Source organism: Coregonus lavaretus (genome assembly GCF_964263955.1).
Source record: "Coregonus lavaretus genome assembly, chromosome: 4".
Lineage (NCBI taxonomy): Eukaryota > Metazoa > Chordata > Actinopteri > Salmoniformes > Salmonidae > Coregonus > Coregonus lavaretus.
This window is the reverse complement of record NC_139991.1, coordinates 56,141,976-56,165,733: the sequence shown is the minus strand read 5'-3', so window position 1 is coordinate 56,165,733 and position 23,758 is coordinate 56,141,976. Positions and strand designations below refer to the sequence as shown.

At 45.3% G+C, this 23,758-nt stretch overlaps 1 protein-coding gene across 1 annotated transcript; it reads left to right on the top strand.

Moving 5' to 3' along the window:
• Positions 1-291: 291 nt before the first annotated feature.
• On the top strand, positions 292-22,482 carry LOC311127970 (histone-lysine N-methyltransferase EHMT1-like). Its single transcript, XM_084159886.1, has 27 exons — positions 292-368; positions 4,483-4,570; positions 5,313-5,848; positions 6,033-6,192; positions 6,429-6,553; positions 6,678-6,839; positions 7,027-7,104; positions 7,318-7,432; positions 7,536-7,643; positions 8,268-8,404; positions 8,596-8,739; positions 9,036-9,271; positions 9,975-10,187; positions 10,447-10,529; positions 10,688-10,794; positions 11,070-11,192; positions 11,451-11,552; positions 12,404-12,508; positions 12,638-12,792; positions 14,584-14,745; positions 14,999-15,143; positions 15,486-15,563; positions 15,649-15,764; positions 16,034-16,120; positions 16,274-16,352; positions 17,861-18,036; positions 21,935-22,482. Exons 1-27 carry the CDS (start codon positions 345-347, stop codon positions 22,110-22,112), a joined length of 3,822 nt encoding a protein of 1,273 aa, XP_084016012.1. The 5' UTR covers positions 292-344; the 3' UTR covers positions 22,113-22,482.
• The last annotated feature ends 1,276 nt before the right edge of the window (positions 22,483-23,758 follow it).

The window sequence follows — 23,758 nt, the reverse complement described above, 5'->3', positions numbered from 1 at the left end:
GGTTCTGACTCACACACAGCTCTCCTCTTTGGCCCCTTGCGTAGCTACCTTTCCTATTTTTTTTTGTTGCTGTTCCTGAAATGGCTGCGCGCATTCATTAGCAAACCGGTTGCGAGCGAGAGAGACAGAAAAAAAAAAAGAGCCACTGAAATTTGAACTGACTGAGCATGCTCTGTGGAAGCCCTCTGAAGAGAGAGACCAACAGAGGGAGCTGCTGGGTCACATGACCAACGAGATTGTGTGCATGTGGGGAGGAGAAGGAAAAGAGGAACAATCCGTTCGAGACTCCCGCTCTCTCTCTTGCACGCGCTCGCTCTCTCTGTCCCTCTCAACCACTCTCCTCAATGGAGGCCATCAGGAGAAAGCAGGTATGATGCTTGCTGCAAGCGCATATTTATCACAGGGAAGGAGACGTTAGCCTACACTTTCCCCTTGGTTGCTTTTTAATCTTCCTCTGTCGAGACACATTGAACTTGCTCTGTATTTCCATGTTTTTGTGGCTTTTTTGTATCTGCCATTGACATTTTAGGTTGCTTATCTGTCATCGGTTGCTTGGTCTGGTCTTTGCTCAGAGGAGGCAGTTCTCTGGCCCCTGGAAGGTGCAGCCAGTCTTCAGAGTCCATGACAGAGGGCTTGAACAGAGAGCTTGATCAGTAATCAAGGACTTTTCAGCCTTATGACCATTGATTGCAGCATTTCATATGGAAGCAAACCTCTACTACCCTGTGGTGAAGTGGTTAGTAATGCACTGTGTTCACCTGGGTCAGGGGTTAGAAAAATCTCTTAGTCTCACCGGGGTGTTTCACTGGTCCTGCTGTTTGGGAAATCTCCATGGATTGATTGCGTCTTGTGCGAAAGCGACTCATTAGCTGTGCTTGGATCATTGACACAAGGGAAAGGAGCATGCTACAGTAGGCTGGAGATGACTGCGTGCAGGGCAGAGATCGGACTTCCTGGTAATCTCGAATGGTTCTCCTTCCTGCCAGGCAGGCACTCCAGGACTCAGACCCATCCTCTTTTCAATCTTCTCTCTTTCTCCCTCTGCAGCCTTACCCTCTCTTTCAGGAAAGGGCCAAGGAGGCACCACAGGGAAAATGTCCCATATGGTCAAAGACACTGGATAGAAACAGAAGGAAGAGGAATGACTGCAGGATAATTCTGTGTGATAGTCAGCCTCAGGACCCAGGTCTTTCTAATACCATAGCCTCAGTGCTGTCCCCCACCATCTTCAGTATCCAGTGTGATGGTGCCTGCATTTTACACTCATAATGGCTTTGTAACAATAGTTTATTTTTCACGTTGTTGTAAATACAAACTCCTCACTGTTTGTTCATGCTGCCGACTTGTTGTGAATTGAATGACACAGATAATCCATCTTCGGGGAAAGAAAAGGCGATCATCTCTCTTGTTGAGTGTCATTGCTCAATAGCTGCTTTTCTTAGTGACATTATTTCCTTTAGGGTGTTGCTCTCATGGACAGTCTAACACCTGCAATAGGAGAAGGCTTAATTGTTGTGTACTATGCAGGACTGTATTAGTAGATGTTTTCTAATCGTACACAACCTTTCAATAGCTAGACTTGCCTAATTCAGGAGTCTGGATTCAGAAACAACCCAAGATAGGTCATTTAGCAAGGCCTATAGGCCACACTGACCTCACTGCAGTTAGATTTATGTTTTGGAAGAAATACTTGGCAGATAGATGCGCAGTAATTTTTAGATGACAGTGTCTGACTGATATTAACATTTTATAAGTCTGTCTTTTTTTACAGTATCTCAGAATTTGTTTGAGTATAGTTATATATTTTTTTACAGGCTTTTATTATGTAGCCTACATTTGTAATGATTCTGATCTCTTTTCTCATGTGCGCTAATTCTTTATTAGAACCCATAGGTGGATCTGCCTTTGAGCTCCCATCCCCCCACCCACGCAAATCCTGGCCCCATGTCCCCCATCTAGTGGAAAAATGCAGCGTTGGCCACGTTGTGTCAGTAAACAATCTGGTTACGAAATGGCGGAGATCTACAGACGGCTCTCCCCTCCCCCTCCCTTCTCTCTCCAATGAGCAAGTTCCCTTTTCACCCACTAGGGGGAGGACTGAGGACATGGAGAAGCACGGTTAGAGAAGGTTTCTTGATACCATGAAGGAATACAAAAGGGTTTCCCTCCTCCCATATATATATATGTATATGTGTGTGTGTGTGTGTCGACCACAGACCTTGGATCTGTAACTCTGGAACCCCTTGAATACCTCAGAGATCCTTCTTCTTTGGGTGCCTCAGCCTGACAGTTATCAGCTTGCTTTTGGGTGCTGCTAGTCTCTCAGATGAGTAAGCCCAATTTACCCTGTAACTGTTGAAAAAGCAAAATGTACATCTGTTTGATTGATGTTGGAAGACTTAGCCTTTTATGTGGTTGTGATTTTTCATAAAACATCTAAGTCAAAGCATCTCTTCATTTCTTCAAGGCCTTTCTCTAATAACCCATAGGATACAAGTCAGAGAGTGCTCAGAATACGAATAGATTTGTCTGTAGAACCACTGAGTTATGAGTGTTGCTCTACAGACCGATCACGACATTGTCAAATGCCTGACAAAGGACACCTGTGTCTTTGTCCACTGGAGTGTCAGTGGTCATATACAATTCACACATCCTTTTGCTTAGACTTAAGAAATTAGCCTATTGGTTGGGTTACTTTTAAAGTTTATATTGCTTGTTGTTTTCTAAGGTGAATTATCAGCCTTAGCTCCATGCTCTCTGTCGGTGCTGCTCCCTGTAGATTCTAGAGATGCACCCAGGCCACGAGAGCAGGGTGTCATGGCAAAAACCTCTGAGTTTGTCAATCAGGCTCTCCTCTTCCCTCAAATCTAGCAGCTAGGCTGAGGTGTCTTTATTCTGACAGGCATTGGCCAGGCTAATCCTGAAAGACACATTGAAACGAGAGGCCTCTGTAGCAGATTCAATAAATCCAGTCCTCTTCAGCTTCTGATAATAGCTGGAGGTGGGGGCCGTTCTGTGGCTGAGGTGACTGGGGGGAGGTGGCCGTGGACAGCTGGTGAAGAAGGCTAATGCTAGGCTATATCCTCCAAAACCAAAGCACAACCTTGAGCCAATATGAGAAGACTCTGTGTAGTGGCTCCCCTGGTGGAGACTGAGAGAAGGGCGCCTTAAGAGCAGACATTTTGTGGTGGTTTTAAAGCCAATTTATGGTTGATCAGAAAATGTGGTCGGAAGCGCCGTATGGATGGTGTGACGCAATTGTGGAGCCTCCGGAGGCATGCAGAGGCCAAAATGAGATTTTACCGTATCGCTGTGTGCCTCTCAAATTCTGTAACAATGTGGAGGGCTCTGAATAGCTCCGCATTGACATGATTGGTTGACGGTAGTTGGGGGCGGGAGGTCCTGTATAAACACAAACTCACTTCCTTGACAACTTCCTTCACAACAGTTCTGTGCTGCTCCGCGAAGCGCAAGAAGTATGAATGCCCTGACTTCTGCAAAGGCCAGATCACTGTAAAATCTCAACGGCCAATGAAGATGTCGGATTGACCATGCAGCGCCTTTTAGAGGCAGGTGTCTGATGGGGCTTCCAATCAGAAGGCAGAGCTTTTGCGACAGGTCTGGGGCCTAGGTTGTCACGGGGGAGGGGGAGATGGTGAATTTCCTTCCATTGCTGAACCCTTTGGCTCTTCTGAGCTAGACGTTTTGTAGCAGAAATACAAGTTGGAAAACCTGTCGGTTTGAAAAGGTGGTTCCACTGATATAGTTGCATTTCCTTTTTTCTTTGTTCTCTGATTAATCTGTTCTTCAGTGTTCCCCCGGGCCTGTCTGGTTCATGGTGTCTAGTGTCTTTATTTTGTTGTCTTTGTTTGTTTTGTCTGGTGCTGCTGAAGGAAGAACGCATTACCTTGTATTGAAAGAGATGGGCCAGGTACATCAGTGAAGACGAGACAGAATGGGGCAAGGCAAACAAGAACAGAAGCTGGATTGTTTATTTTTCCCTGAATAGGTCTTTACCATAACCATCATAGTTGATGTGTGGTCCTGACCTTCCCAATCACATTGTGTCTTAAGTGTCCGATAACAGTTGTTTGAGCATGAGATGCCTCTGGAGGTTTGAGGCGTTGGAGGCAAAGCTTTTCAGAATGCAGCTCTCTGGAGGAGGAGACACTGTTTGATTCAATTCCTATTGCTGTAAGCTATTTCAGCCATGGGGATCATACGTTTCCCATAATACATCAACCTATCGGATTCTTTGAAATGTTTAAAAATCTGGTGAAATTGTAAAAGACGTAGGCTACTTAGGTCCGGTTAATGAGTGCAATATGTTAGTCTGTAACCTCTATATGGAAACAGAGTAGGCCTCTGTTAGTGCGTAGCAGGGCTGCTTATGTTCCAGCATGCTGTTGTATATGACGTTCTCTGACCATAGCTGTGTTCTTGACTCTGTGTATGGAGTTAAGTGTGTATGTGTGCTGTCAGCCCACAGGTCTGGCCAAAGGCAGAGTGGGTAAAGTGGAGTCCATGGAGGATGGGATGGAGTCACCTGGGGACCGAGCAGAGGAGGGAGGTGAGTTCATCTTTAAAGTCATCACAGCTAAACATGGCAAGATGTAATCCTTGACATAGTCTTCATTTGGACATACAGGTAACTGCCAAAATAAAGGAAACACCAACATAAAGTGTCTTAATAGGGTGTTGGGCCACCATGAGCCAGAACAGCTTCAATGCACCTTGGCATAGATTCTACACGTGTCTAGAGCTCTATTGGAGGGATGCGACACCATTCTTCCACAAGGAATTCCATCATTTGGTGTTTTGTTGATGGTGGTGGAAAACACTGTCTCAGGCGCCGCTCCAGAATCTCCCATAAGTGTTCAATTGGGTTGAGATCTGGTGACAGACGGCCATGGCATATGGTTTGAAAAATTTATGAAAAAGGTATGCACTCACTAACTGTAAGTCACTCTGGATAAGAGCGTCTGCTAAATGACTAAAATGTAAAATGTTTACATCCTGATCAAACCAATCAGTGACCACTCATGCCCTGTGGATGGGGGCATTATCAACCTATAGGGGCATAGCCATGGTAGCCAAAATAATGTCCTGCCCAGCATTGTTATACATGACCCTAAGCATGATGGGATGTTAATTGCTGAATTAACTCAGGAACCACACCTAAGCACCTGCTTTCAATACACATTGTATCCCTCATTCACTCAATTTTTTTCAATATTTTGGCAGTTTCCTGTATTTCCTCTCTTGAACTAACATAAGGCCATACTATGAGTGACTGAAATCCACTATTATAGATGCATCGAGAGACGAGAAGGTAGCTGCCAGACTGGGAGCAGAGGCGGAGCTAAATGGGACATATGAGAGTGCAGAGGTGGGGAACGGACACAAGAACCCCACCCCCCTGGTCTCCCCGGCCAATGGGTCACAGGCAGCTACAGAGAATGGGATGATGGAGACGGACCTGCCTCACGGCTCCACCACCGGGAGTAATGGATACGTTCTCAGTAAGCAGCAGCAGGAGGGGGGGTCTTCAACGGGGACGGGCTCGGCGGCTGCCCCACACAGGACTAGCTGGTTGCCCTCAGGCACCACCATGATTGGACACGCCACCAAAACGTTCCCGTCTTCGGCAGCCGGGTGCGGCCACAGTCTGGGCGCAATAAGGACTGACACCCAGCGTGCCGGGTCCCCGTCGGGACAGGGGACCTCAGACACAGAGACTAAAAACGGCACGTCCCCTAGCAACTCCCCAGCCCCCTCTCCGTGGTCCATCGCCATACACCGAGCACGCAAGACCATGTCCATGCCAGCATCCAACCAGACACTAAAGGTAACTAGTATTAGCCTAGTAAAGAGGTAGTCAATTAATTTTTTGGGTCTTTGAGTGAGACATAGTCCACATTGGGCAGTGATTGCATGTTGTTTTATTGGTTCTGCAACTGGTGAGTGAAGCTCTACAAAAATATCAAGCATAGCCACCACTTGATTCACTGCTGTCTTCTTTATCCCCATAGCTTCTAAACAGGGAATTAAAAGAACCAAACAGTGCAGACAAGGAGAGTCAGAATGGACCAGAGGAGGAGGAGAAGTCCCAGCAGACGTCCCCCTCCCAGAACCAGTTACCTCCGAGCCAAAGCGACGTGCCAGCTGCAGCCATGGCCAAGTCCCAGACAGGTCAGACAGACCGCACTTGGCCCTGGAAGGGGGAGGGACAGGGGTATAAGGCAAATAATCATCACAGTCCACACACAACAATGGAAATGCAGTTATATAATGGCAGGACTTTGCTTACTGAAGCCTGTTTACTTGTTTCAAGGCTGCAAAAGCCAGAGGAGTATGAATGAGAGCTTCTGTGTATGTAGTGTAAGAGGTTCTTGGATCCTTGAGCTCAATTGAACGCTCTCTTCCAGCATCGAGGAAGAAGAAAAGGAAGATGGGAACATACAGTCTGGTCCCCAGGAAGAAAACAAAAGTGCTGAGGCAGGGGACTGTGCTGGAGATGTTTAGTCAACTTCAATCAACTCAAAGCGCACAGGTCTCACCTCTCCTCCATAGACTATCTTAACTGTTTTAGAATAAATGGAAATCAGGAATACATTTATTGTAAATAGGAGATTTAGCTGTAACAGTGTCATGTTGTAATATTACTCTGCTCATAGTCTAAAGAGGTAGCACGCGTGAATGGGGAAAGGGTGGAGAACGAGTCAGAGGAGGAAGAGTGGGAGGATGGAGAGGAGTGGGAGGAAGAGGAGGAGCAGGGTGGAGAGGAAAGTGTCACCACAGCCCTGGAGAAGAGTCGAACATCAGGCCCTGCCATTCAGGTTGGAGCCCATTGACTTCATTGTCTTAGTTTGCTTTGTCTGGACCCCAGCTGATAACCTTGATAAAATGATGCTCCTATTACATTCATAGGTATCACTGGTATAGAATCACTGGTGTAGACCATTAAATCCCCCCCTTTCCAAATGGCCAAACCTCTTTGACATGTTGTGGTACTTGTCTGTTCAGGGCGAGCTGGGAGAGGAGCCAGACTCTGAGGAATCAGCTGAGGAGGAAGGGGAAGAAGAGGGGAACGAGTCAGACTTGGTAAGAGCACACAATCATAGACAACAATTTTCTCTTCTTTGAGTCTGCTGATTAGACCATCATCCAATGGCATGGAGTGTTTTTCTGAACCCAAACATTATCAAAGCACTATAATTTTCTCTGTCAATCTGTTCCACCATCAGTGAGGAGTACATTGATGTTCATGGGAGAGAATAGAACTTTACATATCTCAATTGATCTGCGTTCACACAGGGCTCGGAATCCAGCGTGAAGAAGAAGAGGTTGAAAAAGAAAGCAAAAGGAGACTACTTCTGGCTCCGGCCGTCCAGGAAACGGAAAAGGAAGCCCGAGACTGAGGGACTCCCTGGTACAGCAACCCATCTTTCTGCCTTATGAGGACCATAATAGGGACATAATATTACCCCTGACTTTCATCTCCCTGTGCTAGCTAACTCTCCCTCCTCTTTCAGGCACAGGGCCCCAGGGCCAGGCAGGCCTCAGTAAGGACTACACAGAGGTTCCCCTCCCCTCGCTCAACCTTAAAGCCAAGGAAATGATGCTCTCCTCACAGCACACAGGTGAGTGAGGCCTTATAGGAGTAGGTGATGGGGGTGGAAGGGGAGTAGGTAGTGGTGTAGTTGAGAACTGAGCTGCCTGTTGGTAAGATAGTTTCCATTCATGGACTACCTTTTAATGTTAAGGGACAAGGCCTCTGTCCTCCCTCACTGGACCACTGGCTCCCGAGTGGCGCAGCGGTCGAAGACACTGCATCTCAGTGCTTGAGGCATCACTACAGACCCCCTGGTTCGATACCAGGATGTATCACAACTGGCCGTGATTGGGAGTCCCATAGGGCAGCGCACAATTGGCCCAGCGTCGTCTGGGTTTGGCCGGTGTAGGCCGTCATTGTAAATAAGAATTTGTTCTTAACTGACTTGCCTAGTTAAATAAAGAAAAAATAAAATAAAAAAGATGACTCATCAGAGCAGCACTGAGCGCCCCCTGCTGGTGATGTATGTTATAGAAATATAAAATATGTAAAGAGTCAAGAACTGTACCACTATTGTAGCTCTGCGGTCTATTTGTGTCTTTACAAATTAAACTCTATAAACTCTTGGAAAGAGCAGTAAACCTGTGTCTAGGAAGGGTCACATTGACATCTGTTTCGATGTTCTGAGCTGAGTGGATGTTTCGCTGGGCAGGAGTTTCTGAGGATGTGGAGGCAGACATGGTGCAGGAGCTACCCCTCTGCAGCTGTCGCATGGAGACGCCCAAGAGCCGGGAGATCCTCACGCTGGCCGACAGGAAGTGCATGGCCACGGAGAGCGTCGACCGACAGGTGAGCCTGATGCTATGCCTCATCCTATTTTTGCACTTATTCCATTCCGTATGTTCACTTATCACCTTCTCTCCCTATGTCTTTGGCTGCTTCCCGATTCTCCACTCTTTTCTACACACTTTGGGGAAAATGCTGGAAAATTGGGATGCAGCCTTTGTTTCTCACTCAAACCTCTTTCCTTCTCCCTACAGCTGAGCCGATGTCAGAGTGCGGTTCTAAAGCATGAGATGATGCGTCCTTCGAACTCGGTGCAGCTGCTGGTGCTGTGTGAGGACCACCGGGCCGGCATGGTCAAGCACCAGTGCTGCCCCGGCTGTGGCTTCTTCTGCAGGGCTGTAAGTACTGGCACCTCCCTGCAGTGGGAATGGGCAAACACTGCATCTAATTCTGAATTAGTAGGAAGTGCCTTATAGTTAGCCAGTAAAAGCTCTGGGTCCTAGTTATAATGATGGTTTTTGTTAGGGCACCAATATTTTTTCCTGGTTATGTCGTGCTTAGGAAAACCCCCTGGCCCAACGTAAAACACTGAACTACCGATGGGCTTAATTTTGTGATAACGGTCCAAAACATAACAATTATACTGGGATTTTCCAACGGTAGTCACACTGACCTGGCTGTGTTTGGGTTGTAGGGGACCTTCATGGAGTGCCAACTGGACGTCAACATCTCCCACCGTTTCCACCGGTCCTGTGCCTCGGTGCTGAAGGGCCAAACCTTCTGTCCACACTGTGGAGAAGAGGCCAGCAAGGCCAAGGAGGTCACCATCGCCAAGGCCGACACCACCTCCACCATGCCTGCCACACATGGTGCACACGGCCCTGCCACACCCGGGGCTGCAGAGGGCAGGGCAGACACCACCACTGGGGGGTAGGTTCACAGCACTGTTGGGGGCAATGAGTTGGGGGGGGGGGGGGGCTTCCATTGCAGTCCAATCCATTTTCATCAATACATACAGGTAACTGCCAAAATAAAGGAAACACTTGAGTGAATGAGGGATACATTGTATTGAAAGCAGGTGCTTTCACACAGGTGTGGTTCCTGAGTTAATTCAGCAATTAACATCCCATCATGCTTAGGGTCATGTATAACAATGCTGGGCAGGACATTATTTTGGCTACCATGGCTATGCCCCCATCCACAGGGCACGAGTGGTCACTGAATGGTTTGATGAGCATGAAAACGATGTAAACCATATCCCATGGCTGTCTCCATCACCAGATCTCAAGCCAAATGAACACTTATGGGAGATTCTGGAGCGGCACCTGAGACAGCGTTTTCCACCTCCTTTAACAAAACACGAAAATATGTAATTTCTCGTTGAAGAATGGTGTCGCATCCCTCCAATAGATTTCCAGACACTTGTAGAATCTATGCCAAGGTGCATTGAAGCTGTTCTGGCTCATGGTGGCCCAACACCCTATTAAGACACTTTATGTTGGTGTTTCCTTTATTTTGGCAGTTACCTGTAGTTTCCTATTATGTCTCCCTTTCAGTCTGGGAATAGGACACTTGTATTTTGAACCATATCACTTTTCTGTTGTAGTAGTCAGGCATTCTGTGTGTGTTTCAGTCTATCCCGTTTCTCTGTGGGAGGTGATCTAAGTAGCCGAGCAGACAGCTCTCTCTCCATCCCCCCTGGGCACACACTGGACACCTCCTCCTTCCCTGGGGGCTCCAGAACAGGAGTACTGCCTCCTGCGGTGGGGATTGGGATGGGCATAGGAGTGGGCGCCACCCCTAAAGAGACCTTGGAGAGCATCCTGCTGGCACTGGACACAGAGAAGTAAGACACACTACCAAGACTCAGGGTTGAGAGGAGAGTGCTGCTCTACTATGCACTCGTTAGGCTAAATAGTTTCAGATTGTGTTAGTATTGTGAAAAGTGCATTGTACAGTACATTCCTTTGATGTTCTTGTGTGCTTTGCTCATGTTTATGCACATTAAATTATTTCTCCGTTTTCTATCAAGATTTTCCTGTTATTGTGAAGGTGTATTCCTTTGATTGACTTTCTCCATGTGTCCTGTTTGTGTCGTGCATCAGACCCAAGAAGCTGCGGTTTCACCCCAAGCAGCTGTTCATCTCTGCCAAACAGGGCGAGCTACAGAAGGTCCTTCTCATGCTGGGTGAGGGAGATTCCTTCACTAAAGACTTAATGGGCCAGGATGTTTATATTAATCAATTAACAAAAGTCATTATCCGGCCATTCACTCTTTATAACTGGTTCTATGGTCGGGTGTTTGTGATTTTTTTAAATGTCTCTGTCTGCATCTCTGTCCACTAGTGGATGGGATCGACCCTAACTTTAAGATGGAGAGCCAGAGCAGACGCACCCCCCTCCATGTAGCAGCTGAGGCAGGCCACCAGGAGATCTGTCACCTGCTGGTTCAGGTGAGGGTTGGCTATGGTTCCCCCTGGGAGTGGATGAGTGATGGGGTAGACAATGCATTACATGGACATGCAGAATATACATTTTTAGCATGGGTTCACTGGTATCTGTCTTGTGACTCACCAGCTTATCATGTTGTACATGTATTGCCATCTTATAATGGACTCGTGTTCATTTTGATCAGACAATATTTTCATATTTTGACATTGAATATGGACATGTCCATAGTATTGATGAGTAGATTGATCCAGTTTTGATGTCCCTCCCTACCTACCAGTCCGGTGCTAATCTGGACATCTATGATGAGGACCAGCGCACGCCCCTGATGGAGGCCTGTGAAAACAACCACCTGGAGACTGTCCGCTACCTACTGAGTGCAGGAGCCATCGCCAGCCACAAGGTGGGTCAACCAACCCACTCTTACCACCACTATATCACTTACACATCATCCTCCAAATATGTTTTGTTGATGTATAGTTCCATGGGCGTAGTGGATTTAATGCTGCTGTATGTAAGTGCCACTCTTATTTTAGGCCTATGTAACAGTATTTTCATACCATGCAAGCCATGTTGGTTGGCTATTGGATGGATCTTATGGCTACTGGCTATTGGATCTTATGACAGGAGCAATGTGTGTTGACTGCCCTCTGTTCTCCAGGATGTGGAGGGGTTCACGTGTCTCCACCTAGCTGCTAAGATTGGCCATTACAACATTGTGGAGCATCTCCTCTCCACAGGACTCATAGACATCAACTGCCAGGTGAGTTCTGTCCTTTTCAGTCATAAACCAGTGAAAACCAAATTAATTGAGCATAAGTTTAGTCCCTCAAGAAGATTATTGCTTAGGATGGCATGTGTTGGTTGTACTACTGAAGTCAATCAGAACCAAGAGTGCTTTCATGTTGATCCAGTTCTATTTTCCTCTGGCCTGTGTGTCGTGGTCTCACTAGTGGCCTTTCCTTAGAGGTCTGATTCTCCTCTCGTTGGGTGTGCTGCCCCCATCCACTCGACATTAGTTCCTAATGGTTTTCTCTTACATTGCAGCCGCTGCGGAATTACCAGCTCTTTCCCAGCATGCATTAGTTAGGATTACAGCTCCCCTGCCGTGTGAGAACCTATTTGTTTGTGTAAAGCTATACACTGCCGAGTAAGTTGCCTTTGACCTCTATTCTGGCCATCTCTAAAACGGTTGTTTATCTTTGCCTCTAAAAATGTATCTGATATCAAAGACGTGTGGCAGGGATGCTTCAGCATTTCAAAAGGAGATATCTTTCGTCTTTTGTATGCCACCATCTAAGGCCCACTGATGCCATATGCCTGTGGGACTGCAGAGTTTAGAACCCCAGTGCGGTATTTGATGTCTCTATTTGAAGTGATTGACCTTGCTGCAGGTATTGAGCCATTATGGCAGGTCTTTGACCTTGTGGTGGTAACCCTGCCACATAAGTTTGGTCTCTGAGCTCTTGAATATAAATATATCCTCACCCTCTTATAATACAAAACTCTTGGAGAAGGTTAGTGAAATTGCTCATCGTTATATCCAGGACATTTAAAGCAATCCTGTACTGTAGGGGCCCATTCTTAAAGATGTGATGTTGCTACTCTCTCTAGGACGATGGCGGTTGGACGGCCATGATCTGGGCAACAGAGTATAAGCACCTAGACCAGGTGAAGCTGCTTCTCAATAAAGGGGCTGACATCAACATCAGGGACAAGGTCAGTAACCATGGGCAACCAAAGGTCCTCATGACCTCCCCCAAGCCAAATTGTTTCAATTACATTGTTGTTTCTATGACTTTTTGTCTGACTGTTGTGAATTTGCTGCTGTTTGTTTTTGTTTTGTAGGAGGAAAACATCTGTCTCCACTGGGCGGCGTTCTCTGGCAGTGTGGAGATCGCAGAGCTCCTCCTAGAGGCCAAGTGTGATCTCCACGCTGTCAACATCCACGGAGACTCCCCTCTGCACATCGCCGCGCGGGAGAACAGGCTTGAATGCGTCATGTGAGTAAAGGTTGAGGGGAAATGGCTCTGGTGATTCAGCAATAGGTAATATAATTGTTATTATAACCGAGGCTGTAGCCATACAGTGGCTTGCGAAAGTATTCACCCCCCTTGGCATTTTTTCTATTTTGTTGCCTTACAACCTGGAATTTAAATGGATTTTTGGGGGGTTTGTATAATTTGATTTATACAACATGCCTACCACTTTGAAGATGCAAAATATATTTTCTTGTGAAACAAACAAGAAATAACACAAAAAAAACAGAACTTGAGCGTGCATAACTATTCACCCCCCCCAAAGTCAATACTCTGTAGAGACACCTTTTGCAGCAATTATAGCTGCAAGTCTGATGGGGTATGTCTTTATAAGCTTGGCACATCTAGCCACTGGGATTTTTGCCCATTCTTCAAGGCAAAACTGCTCCAGCTCCTTCAAGTTGGATGGGTTCCGCTGGTGTACAGCAATCTTTAAGTCATACCACAGATTCTCAATTGGATTGAGGTCTGGGCTTTGACTAGGCCATTCCAAGACATTTAAATGTTTCCCCTTAAACCACTCAAGCGTTGCTTTAGCAGTATGCTTAGGGTCATTGTCCTGCTGGAAGGTGAACCTCTGTCCCAGTCTCAAATCTCTGGAAGACTGAAACAGATTTCCCTCAAGAATTTCCCTGTATTTAGCGCCATCCATCATTCCTTTAATTCTGACCAGTTTCCCAGTCCCTGCCGATGGAAAAACATCCCCACAGCATGATGCTGCCACCACCATGCTTTGCTGTGGGGATGGTGTTCTCGGGGTGATGAGAGGTGTTGGGTTTGCGCCAGACATAGCGTTTTCCTTGATGGCTAAAAATATCAATTTTAGTCTCATCTGACCAGAGTACCTTCTTCCATATGTTTGGGGAGTCTCCCACATGCCTTTTGGCGAAGACCAAACGTGTTTGCTTATTTTTTTCTTTAAGCAATGGCTTTTTTCTCGCCACACTTCCTTCAAGCCCAGCTCTGTGGAGTGTACGAGTGGCTTAAAGTTGTCCTATGGACAGATACTCCAATCTCCACTGTGGAGCTTTGCAGGTTATCTTTGGTCTCTTTGTTGCCTCTGATTAATGCCCTCCTTGCCTGGGCCGTGGGTTTTGGTGGGCGGCCCTCTCTTGGCAGGTTTGTTGTGGTGCCATATTCTTTCCATTTTTTAATCATGGATTAATGATGCACCGTGGGATGTTCAAAGTTTCGGATATTTTTTTATAACCCAACCCTGATCTGTACTTCTCCACAACTTTGTCCCTGACCTGTTTGGAGAGCTCCTTGGTCTTCATAGTGCCGCTTGTTTGGTGGTGCCCCTTGCTTAGTGGTGTTGCAGACTCTGGGGCCTTTCAGAACAGGTGTATATATACTGAGATCATGTGACAGATCATGTGACACTTAGATTGCACACAGGTGGACTTTATTTAACTAATTATGTGGCTTCTTAAGGTAATTGGTTGCACCAGATCTTATTTAGGGGCTTCATAGCAAAGGGGTTAATACATATGCACACACCACTTTTCCGTTATTTATTTTTTTGAATTTTTTGAAACAAGTTATTTTTTTCATTTCACTTCACCAATTTGGACTATTTTTTGTGTGTCCATTACATGAAATCCAAATAAAAATCCATTTAAATTACAGGTTGAAATGCAACAAAATAGGAAAAACGCCAAGGGGGATGAATACTTTTGCAAGGCACTGTATCAGAACTGTTCCATCTAGTACAGTTAAGTGATGTGTTAAACGCTATGGTCTGTGGCCCTTCAGGCTCTTCCTGTCTCGCGAGGCGGATGTCAACCTGAAGAACCGTGAGGGGGAGACCCCACCGGACTGCTGCAGCCGCAGCTCCAGGGTGTGGCTCACCCTTCAGACTAACAGGAGGATTAGGGAGGCCAGGAGCGGCACCCAGGGGGAGAAGGTCCTCAACAGGTAGAATCCCTTGTTCTCTCTCTCACACACACACACACACACACAATAATCTCACGCATTACTCTCTTAGACATTAACCTTTCTGATTTTCTATCGCCGACAATGCATGGTACCCTTTCTACCTTTTTCCTCTCCTTTATCTCTTCCTCACTTGTGGCTAACTATTCTATTTGTTTTGATAATAATGCACTGATAAAGTCTTAACAATGGGTGTCCACTGGGACCTGAGCCTCCATCTCCCTCCACATTACAGAGACATAGCCCGGGGGTATGAGAGAGTTCCAGTCCCATGTGTCAACTCAGTGGATAGTGAGCCCTGTCCGGACAACTATAAATACGTGCCAGACAACTGTGTCACCTCCCCCATGAACATAGACAAGAACATCACACACTTACAGGTGGGTAATGTCACTGGGTTGACCATACTTACAGGGGTGGACAACATACCCATTCAATCTGTCCCGTGGGAGGTTTGGGTAAAGAAATTACTCCAGGCCATTCTTGACAGTCTAAAAGATAAAGTATGTAGAAATTATAATGAACCTATACTTTTCAAATAACAGCCCTTTTTCTGGGCTGCAACTTGCTTTTGATGAACAAATCTGTCTGGAAAAATCTGTGCAGCATACTGCTGAATTTTTTTATCCCAATGTGGCCGTCGAGACAATTATTGCCCACCCCTGGGATAGCATGACATGAAAGATTAAATGACCATCTCTTTCCCTCCCTGCGGTCCACAGTACTGTGTGTGTAAAGACAACTGCTCCTCAAGCAGCTGCATGTGTGGCCAGCTCAGCCTACGCTGTTGGTATGACAAGGTAAGGCCGAACACTTCAGTATCACTATTGTTGACAAAGTGATGATCTTGCATGATCGTCATGTCTGTTCCATGACCGTTCTCAGGATGGTCGTCTGCTCCCCGAGTTCTGTCGTGAGGAACCGCCCCTTATCTTCGAGTGTAACCACGCCTGCTCCTGCTGGAGAACCTGCAAGAACCGTGTGGTGCAGAACGGACTGAGGTACTGTACCAAGACCGCCTCACGTGGCCACACTGACGGCCAAATTTCCTGTCTATACATTCTACCATATTTATGAAACCAAGCAAACACTCCTCAACCCTATTGATAAGAACATCTATATCAGAAAAATGAATTTTAGTGACAGTCAAACAGCAATCATTCGTGGGGAAGTTTTCATGGATTTGACTTCCCAAATGCATGTGAGGATAATGTTTGGGAGATGAGTGTATTGTAAGAACATCAATGCTGAAAGAGTTTGTTTTTCTCAGGGTCCGGCTCCAGCTGTTCCGGACCAGTCGGATGGGCTGGGGTGTCCGGACACTGCAGGAAATTCCTCAGGGGACCTTTGTGTGCGAGTGAGTCCCAGACGTACCCCTTTCACAATGCAGCTTTATTTTGCCGCACATTCACCAAGTTCTTAGATGATTTCCCATCCAATGTCATCTGTGTGTGGTGCTGCATTGATAGTTGTGGTGTTGGTGGGTCCGGACCCCACTTCTTGTCCACAGGTACGTGGGGGAGATCATCTCTGATGCAGAGGCAGATGTCAGGGAAAACGACTCCTACCTGTTCAACCTGGACAGCAAGGTAGGGATCTGTGCTACTATTCTCATCACATTATGAAACCTACAGTGGGGAGAACAAGTATTTGATACACTGCCGATTTTGCAGGTTTTCCTACTTACAAAGCATGTAGAGGTCTGTAATTTTTATCATAGGTACGACCCATCTTCAATGCTCTTACTGAGGGAAGGAGGTTGTTGGCCAAGATCTCGCGAAACATGGCCCCATCCATCCTCCCCTCAATACGGTGCAGTCGTCCTGTCCCTTTTGCAGAAAAGCATCCCCAAAGAATGATCTTTCCACCTCAATGCTTCACGGTTGGGATGGTGTTCTTGGGGTTGTACTCATCCTTCTTCTTCCTCCAAACATGGCGAGTGGAGTTTAGACCAAAAAGCTATATTTTTGTCTCATCAGACCACATGACCTTCTCCCATTCCTCCTCTGGATCATCCAGATGGTCATTGGCAAACTTCAGATGGGCCTGGACATGCGCTGGCTTGAGCAGGGGGACCTTGCGTGCGCTGCAGGATTTTAATCCATGACAGCGTAGTGTGTTACTAATGGTTTTCTTTGAGACTCTGGTCCCAGCTCTCTTCAGGTCATTGACCAGGTCCTGCCGTGTAGTTCTGGGCTGATCCCTGACCTTCCTCATGATCATTGATGCCCCACGAGTTGAGATCTTGCATGGAGCCCCAGACCAAGGGTGATTGACCGTCATCTTGAACTTCTTCCATTTTCTAATAATTGCGCCAACAGTTGTTGCCTTCTCACCAAGCTTGCTTGCCTATTGTCCTGTAGCCCATCCCAGCCTTGTGCAGGTCTACAATTTTATCCCTGATGTCCTTACACAGCTCCCTGGTCTTGGCCATTGTGGAGAGGTTGGAGTCTGTTTGATTGAGTGTGTGGACAGGTGTCTTTTTATACAGGTAAGGAGTTCAAACAGGTGCAGTTAATAAAGGTAATGAGTGGAGAACAGGAGGGCTTCTTAAAGAAAAACTAACAGGTCTATGAGTGCCGGAATTCTTACTGGTTGGTAGGTGATCAAATACTTACGTCATGCAATAAAATGCAAATTAATTACTTAAATCATACAATGTGATTTTCTGGATTTTTGTTTTAGATTCCGTCTCTCACAGTTGAAGTGTACCTATGATAAAAATTACAGACCTCTACATGCTTTGTAAGTAGGAAAACCTGCAAAATCGGCAGTGTATCAAATACTTGTTCTCCCCACTGTATATCCCAAAGCTTTGCAGGAGCTTTAAGACAAATCCTAAATGTAACTAGATATCTCAACTTGGGCCACTGTAATTGCAGGTTTCAATCTGTTACCCAGTGATCAAAAATGCATTTTATTCCTGTCTCTTGAGGCCTATCCTTGTGGGGTTTCTAAAACACTCTGCTATTCTTCTGATAATTGTCTTTTTTTGTTATTCTGTTTGATATCTCTGCCCGTAAAGAATTACCACTGCAGATTATGCAGATCCTTCTTTATTCATTATGATCCATTTATGTGTGTTCTTTGGTCGCAGGTGGGTGACGTGTACTGCATAGATGCCCGTTTCTATGGCAACATCAGCCGGTTCATCAACCACATGTGCGAGCCGAACCTATTCTCCTGCCGGGTGTTCACGGCACACCAGGACCTGCGCTTCCCCCATATCGCCTTCTTCGCCTGCGAGACCATCAAGGCTGGGGAAGAGCTAGGGTAAGGGTCGTATACAGTGCATTCGGAAAGTATTCAGACCCCTTGACTTTTTCCACATTTTGTTATGGTACAGCCTTATTCTAAAATTGATTAAATCGTTTTTTTCGCTCATAATCTACACACAATACCCCATAATAACAAAGCAAAAACGTTTTTGCAAATCTATTCCAAATAAAAAACGGAAATATTGCGTTTACATAAGTATTCAGACCCTTTACTCAGTACTTTGTTGAAGCACCTTTGGGAGCGATTACAGCCTCGAGTCTTCTTGGGTATGACGCTACAAGCTTGGCACACCTGTATTTGGGACTTCTCTGTGGATCCTCTCAACTCTGTCAGGTTGATGGGGAGTGTCGCTGCACAGCTTTTTTTAGGTCTCTCCAGAGATGTTCGGTCGGGTTCAAGTCCGGGCTCTGGTTGGGCCACTCAAGGACATTCAGAGACTTGTCCCAAAGCCACTCCTGTGTTGTCTTGGCTGTAAGCTTAGGGTCGTTGTCCTATTGGAAGGTGAACCTTCACCCCAGTCTGAGGTCCTGAGCGCTCTGGAGCAGGTTTTCATCCAGGATCTCTGTGTTCTTTGCTCCGTTCATCTTTCCCTCGATCCTGACTAGTCTCCCAGTCCCTGCCGCTGAAAAACATCCCCACAGCATGATGCTGCCAACACCATGCTTCACCGTAGGGATGGTGCCAGGTTTCCTCCAGACGTGACGCTTGGCATACAGGCCAAAGAGTTCAATCTTGGTTTCATCAGACCAGTGAATCTTGTTTCTCATGGTCTGAGAGTCCTTTAGGTGCCTTTTTGGCAAACTCCAAGCGGGCTGTTATGTGCCTTTTACTGAGAAGTGGCTTCCGTCTGGCCACTCTACCATAAAGGCCTGATTGCTGGAGTGTTGCAGAGATGGTTGTCCTTCTGGAGGGTTCTCCCATCTCCACAGAGGAACTCTGGGGCTCTGTCAGTGACCATCGGGTTCTTGGTCACCTCCCTGACCAAGGCCCTTCTCCCCCGATTGTTCAGTTTGGCCGGGCGGCCAGTTCTAGGAAGAGTCTTGGTGGTTCCAAACTTCTTCCATTTAAGAATGTGTTCTTGGGAACCTTAAACGCTGCAGAAATGTTTTAGTACCCTTCCGCAGAGCTGTGCCTCGACACAATCCTGTCTCGGAGACAATTCCTCAGAGACAATTCCTCAGACAATTCCTTCGACCTCATGGCTTGATTTCTGCTCTGACATGCACTGTCAACTGTGGGACCTTTATATAGACAAGTGTGTGCCTTTCCAAATCATGTCCAATCAATTGAATTTACCACAGGTAGACTCCAATCAAGTTGTAGAAACATCTCAAGGATGATCAATGGAAACAGGATGCACCTGAGCTCAATTTCGAGTCTCATAGCAAAGGGTCTGAATACTTATGTAAATAAGGTATTTCTGTTTTTTATTTTTTATACATTTGCACAAATTTCTAAACCTGTTTTCGCTTTGTCCATTATGGGGTATTGTGTGTAGATTGAGGATTTTTATTTATTTAATCCATTTTAGAATAAGGCTGTAACGTAACAAAATGTGGGGAAGGGGTCTTAATACTTTACGAATGTATTCAGACCCCTTGACTTTTTCCACCTTTTGTTGTGTTACAGCCTGAATTTAAAATGGATTAAATAGAGATTTTGTGTCACTGGCCTACACACAATACCCCATAATGTCAAAGTAGAATTATGTTTTTCAATTTTTTTAAACAAATTAATACAAAATGAAAGGCTGAAATGTCTTGAGTCAATAAGTATTCAACCCCTTTTGTAATGGCAAGCCAAAATAAGCACATTTTTACTCCTAAACTCAACAACGTCTTCATCGACCTGACCAATGCTTTCGACTCTGTCAATCACCACATTCTTATTGGCAGACTAAATAGCCTTGGTTTCTCAAATGACTGCCTCGCCTGGTTCACCAACTACTTCTCAGAGTTCAATGTGTCAAATCGGAGGGCCTGTTGTCTGGACCTCTGGCAGTCTATGGGGGTGCCACAGGGTTCAATTCTCAGCCCGACTCTATTCTCTGTGTATATCAATGATGTCGCTCTTGCTGCTGGTGACTCTCAGATCCACCTCTACGCAGACGACACCATTTTGTATACATCTGGCCCTTCATTGGACACTGCGTTAACAAATCTCCAAACGGGCTTCAATGCCATACAACACTCCTTCCGTAGCCTCCAACTGCTCTTAAACGCTAGTAAAACTAAATGCATGCTCTTCAATCGAACGCTGCTTGCACCCGCCCTCCCGACTAGAATCACTACTCTCGGCGGGTCTGACTTAGAATATGTGGACAACTACAAATACCTAGGTGTCTGGTTAGACTGTAAACTCTCCTTCCAGACTCACATTAAGCATCTCCAATCCAAAGTTAAATCTAGAATCGGCTTCCTATTTCGCAACAAAGCCTCCTTCACTAATGCTGCCAAACATGCCCTCGTAAAACTGACTATCCTACCGATCCTTGACTTCGGCGATGTCATTTACAAAATTGCCTCCAACACTCTACTCAGCAAATTGGATGTAGTCTATCACATTGCCATCTGTTTTGTCACCAAAGCCCCATATACTACCCACCATTGTGACCTGTACGCTCTCGTTGGCTGGCCCTCACTACATATTCGTCGCCAAACCCACTGGCTCCAGGTCATCTATATAAATCACAGCTAGGCAAATCCCTGCCTTATCTTAGCTCATTGGTCACCATAGCAACATCCACCCGTAGTATGTGCTCCAGCAGGTATATCTCACTGGTCATCCCCAAAGGCCGCCATTCCTTCCAGTTCTCTGCTGCCAATGACTGGAACGAACTGCAAAAATCTCTGAAGTTGGAGACTCTTATCTCCCTCATTAACTTTAACTATCAGTTGTCAGAGCAGCTTACCGATCACTGCACCTGTACACAGCCCATCTGTAATTAGCCCACCCAACTACCTCATCCCCATATTGTTATTTATTTTGCTTATTTGCACCCCAGTATCTCTATTTGCACATCATCTTCTGCACATCTATAACTCATGTTAATATAAATTGTAATTATTTTGCACTATGGCCTATTTATTGCTTTACCTCCATAACTTACTACATTTGCACACACTGTATATAGATTTTCTATTGTGTTTTTGACTGTACGTTTTGGTTATTCCATATGTAACTCTGTGTTGTTTTTATCGCACTGCTTTGCTTTATCTTGGCCAGGTCGCAGTTGTAAATGAGAACTTGTTCTCAACTGTCTTACCTGGTTAAATAAAATAAAAATAAAAATAAAGTCACATACTAAGTTGCATGGACTCACTCTTTGTGCAATAATAGTGTTTAACTCTGTACCCCACACATACAATTATCTGTAAGGTCCCTCGGTCGAGCAGGGAATTTCAAAAACAGATTAAACTACAAAGACCAGGGAGGTTTTCCAATGCCTCACAAAGAAGGGCACCTATTGGTAGATGAGTAGAAAAAAAGAAAAGCAGACAGTGAATATCCCTGTGAGCATGGTTTAGTTATTCATTACACTTTGGATGGTGTATCAATACACCCAGTCACTACAAAGATACAGGCATCCTTCCTAACTCAGTTGCCGGAGAGGAAGGAGCTCAGCGATTTCACCATGAGGCCAATGGTGACTTTAAAACAGCTAGAGTTTAATGGCTGTGATAGGAATTTTTGTGTGAAGTTTCTTCCATTTTGTCATTAAGAGTATTTTGTGTATATCGTTGACAAAAAATGACAATTAAATCAATTTTAATCCCACCTTGTAACACAACAAAATGTTTGGCCGTTAAGTATTTTGTTCCCCCTAAAATCAAGATTAGGGAGCTTGATTTAAGATTAATATCTCTTGATGTCCCAACCCCTCCTTTCTCAGGTTTGACTACGGTGACCATTTCTGGGACATCAAGGGGAAGCACTTTAGCTGTGAGTGCAGCTCTCCCAAGTGCAAGCACTCCGCAGTGACCATCGCCCTGCGCCAGGCAGACAGCTCGCCCCTGGACCAACAGTCCAGCGCCCTCCCTGACACCAGCTCCTCCACCACCCCTTTCTGAGCCCCCTCTCCCACCTGCACAAAAAGGACTTCCAGGCCAGCAGAGATACGTCTCCATTCCCCCAAACAGCAACCTCCACCACTAGGCCGTACGTCCCAAGACGCCCCACCTCCATCCCCAGTTGAACCATCACCTTCAGGCCTGTGGAGCCCATCACTGAGACCTACAATCAAGCCCACAGAAACCCACCTGCTTCATGTCTCAACCAGCTCTAACATCACCTCCTTACCAGCACAAACTCTGAACTTCTGCTGAAACTCGCCCTCAGTGCAGGACATATTGGACAGGAAGCCAGTCTGTTTGATTGACGTGTATCCGACGAACTATGAACAACATTTATGAGAAAAAATAAACACTGCTTTGAGCCTGGCTCTTGTTGTTGGTTCCAATTGTAATTCTCAAACCTATTTGTGCTCAGTTCTGGGTAATGGTATTTCCTGGCCAATGGTCTGAATTAAGTTTGTACTAAGCAACAATGTATATCTATCCATGAAAAACATTTTCACAGTGCGTAAGGCATTTGTAGCATAGGAGTGCCCTTACCCTCTCACATGATACCATAGAAATGAGAAATGTTCATGTACAATTAGACATTTTATGTATTTACCTCATGCTATATATAGTTTGATTGCATAGGGGACTTAGGTCACAATCATGTATGTTTTTACTGGACTTCTTCTCTTGAGCATTTCTACAGGAAAATAATGGTCAGTGCTAGATATAAATTATGAAAACAAATACTTTTAAATTCACTTGATATTCAAATCGAATTTTAAATTGAATGTTATATTCAGTTACATGAAGTCAAGTGTATTGTATGCAGAAAATCAGGTTATGGAAAGACCTTTTGATAATGATCATGAGTACAAAGTGTCAATTTGAAGTCAATGAGAATACTGACCAATCATCTCACTGTTCTGTTTAGAGGGGTGGAGTAAAGTAGACACTGTCCTGTAAAGGCAGTTGCAATCTGTTTTAACCACAAAGGAGTGGCAGATTTTCTGTCTGTTATCTGGCATGAATTCCTCTTCAACACAATGGTCCTTTTCTATTAAATAATTTTCTTCTGGAAACAGAGTATATGTGTATATGAAAGATGGTGTGACATCGAATAGCCCAACTGTAAGGGTGTCAAGATTGCAAAATGGTTGAGGTGGGAGTTGACTAAGCTCTACAGTTATGTACCTGCAAAATGAAAGCAGGTGGATTTTTTTATTTATTTTTATCTGCAGGATTTTTAAGCATGTTTGAGGCTGACTCACTCTTGAATATTCCATTTTTTTTTAAATCCACAATTCTAGAGGGATTGAATTGGGGTTGAATGTTAATGGGGTGAGACGCAAGCAAATTGTGCTGAGAATGTTTTATTTTCCTTTTGTTGATTTTGCATTACTCACCAAGTGAATACAAGTTGTAAAATAAGATGAAGCAGGGTTCTTTTTTTCTTTTCTTTTTTACATTTAACTCTATTTCTATCTGTAGTTACTGTAGTTAGCCTGTTGCAATTTTGGTCCTTGATTTCATGTTGATGGAAACCTACACATTATTCCTAGGTATTTTTAAATGTGGTAAGTATGGTAGTGACTCTTGTGCACATTTTCAAAGGTATGAATATAAAAAGGTTATAACAAATTATTTACTTTCTG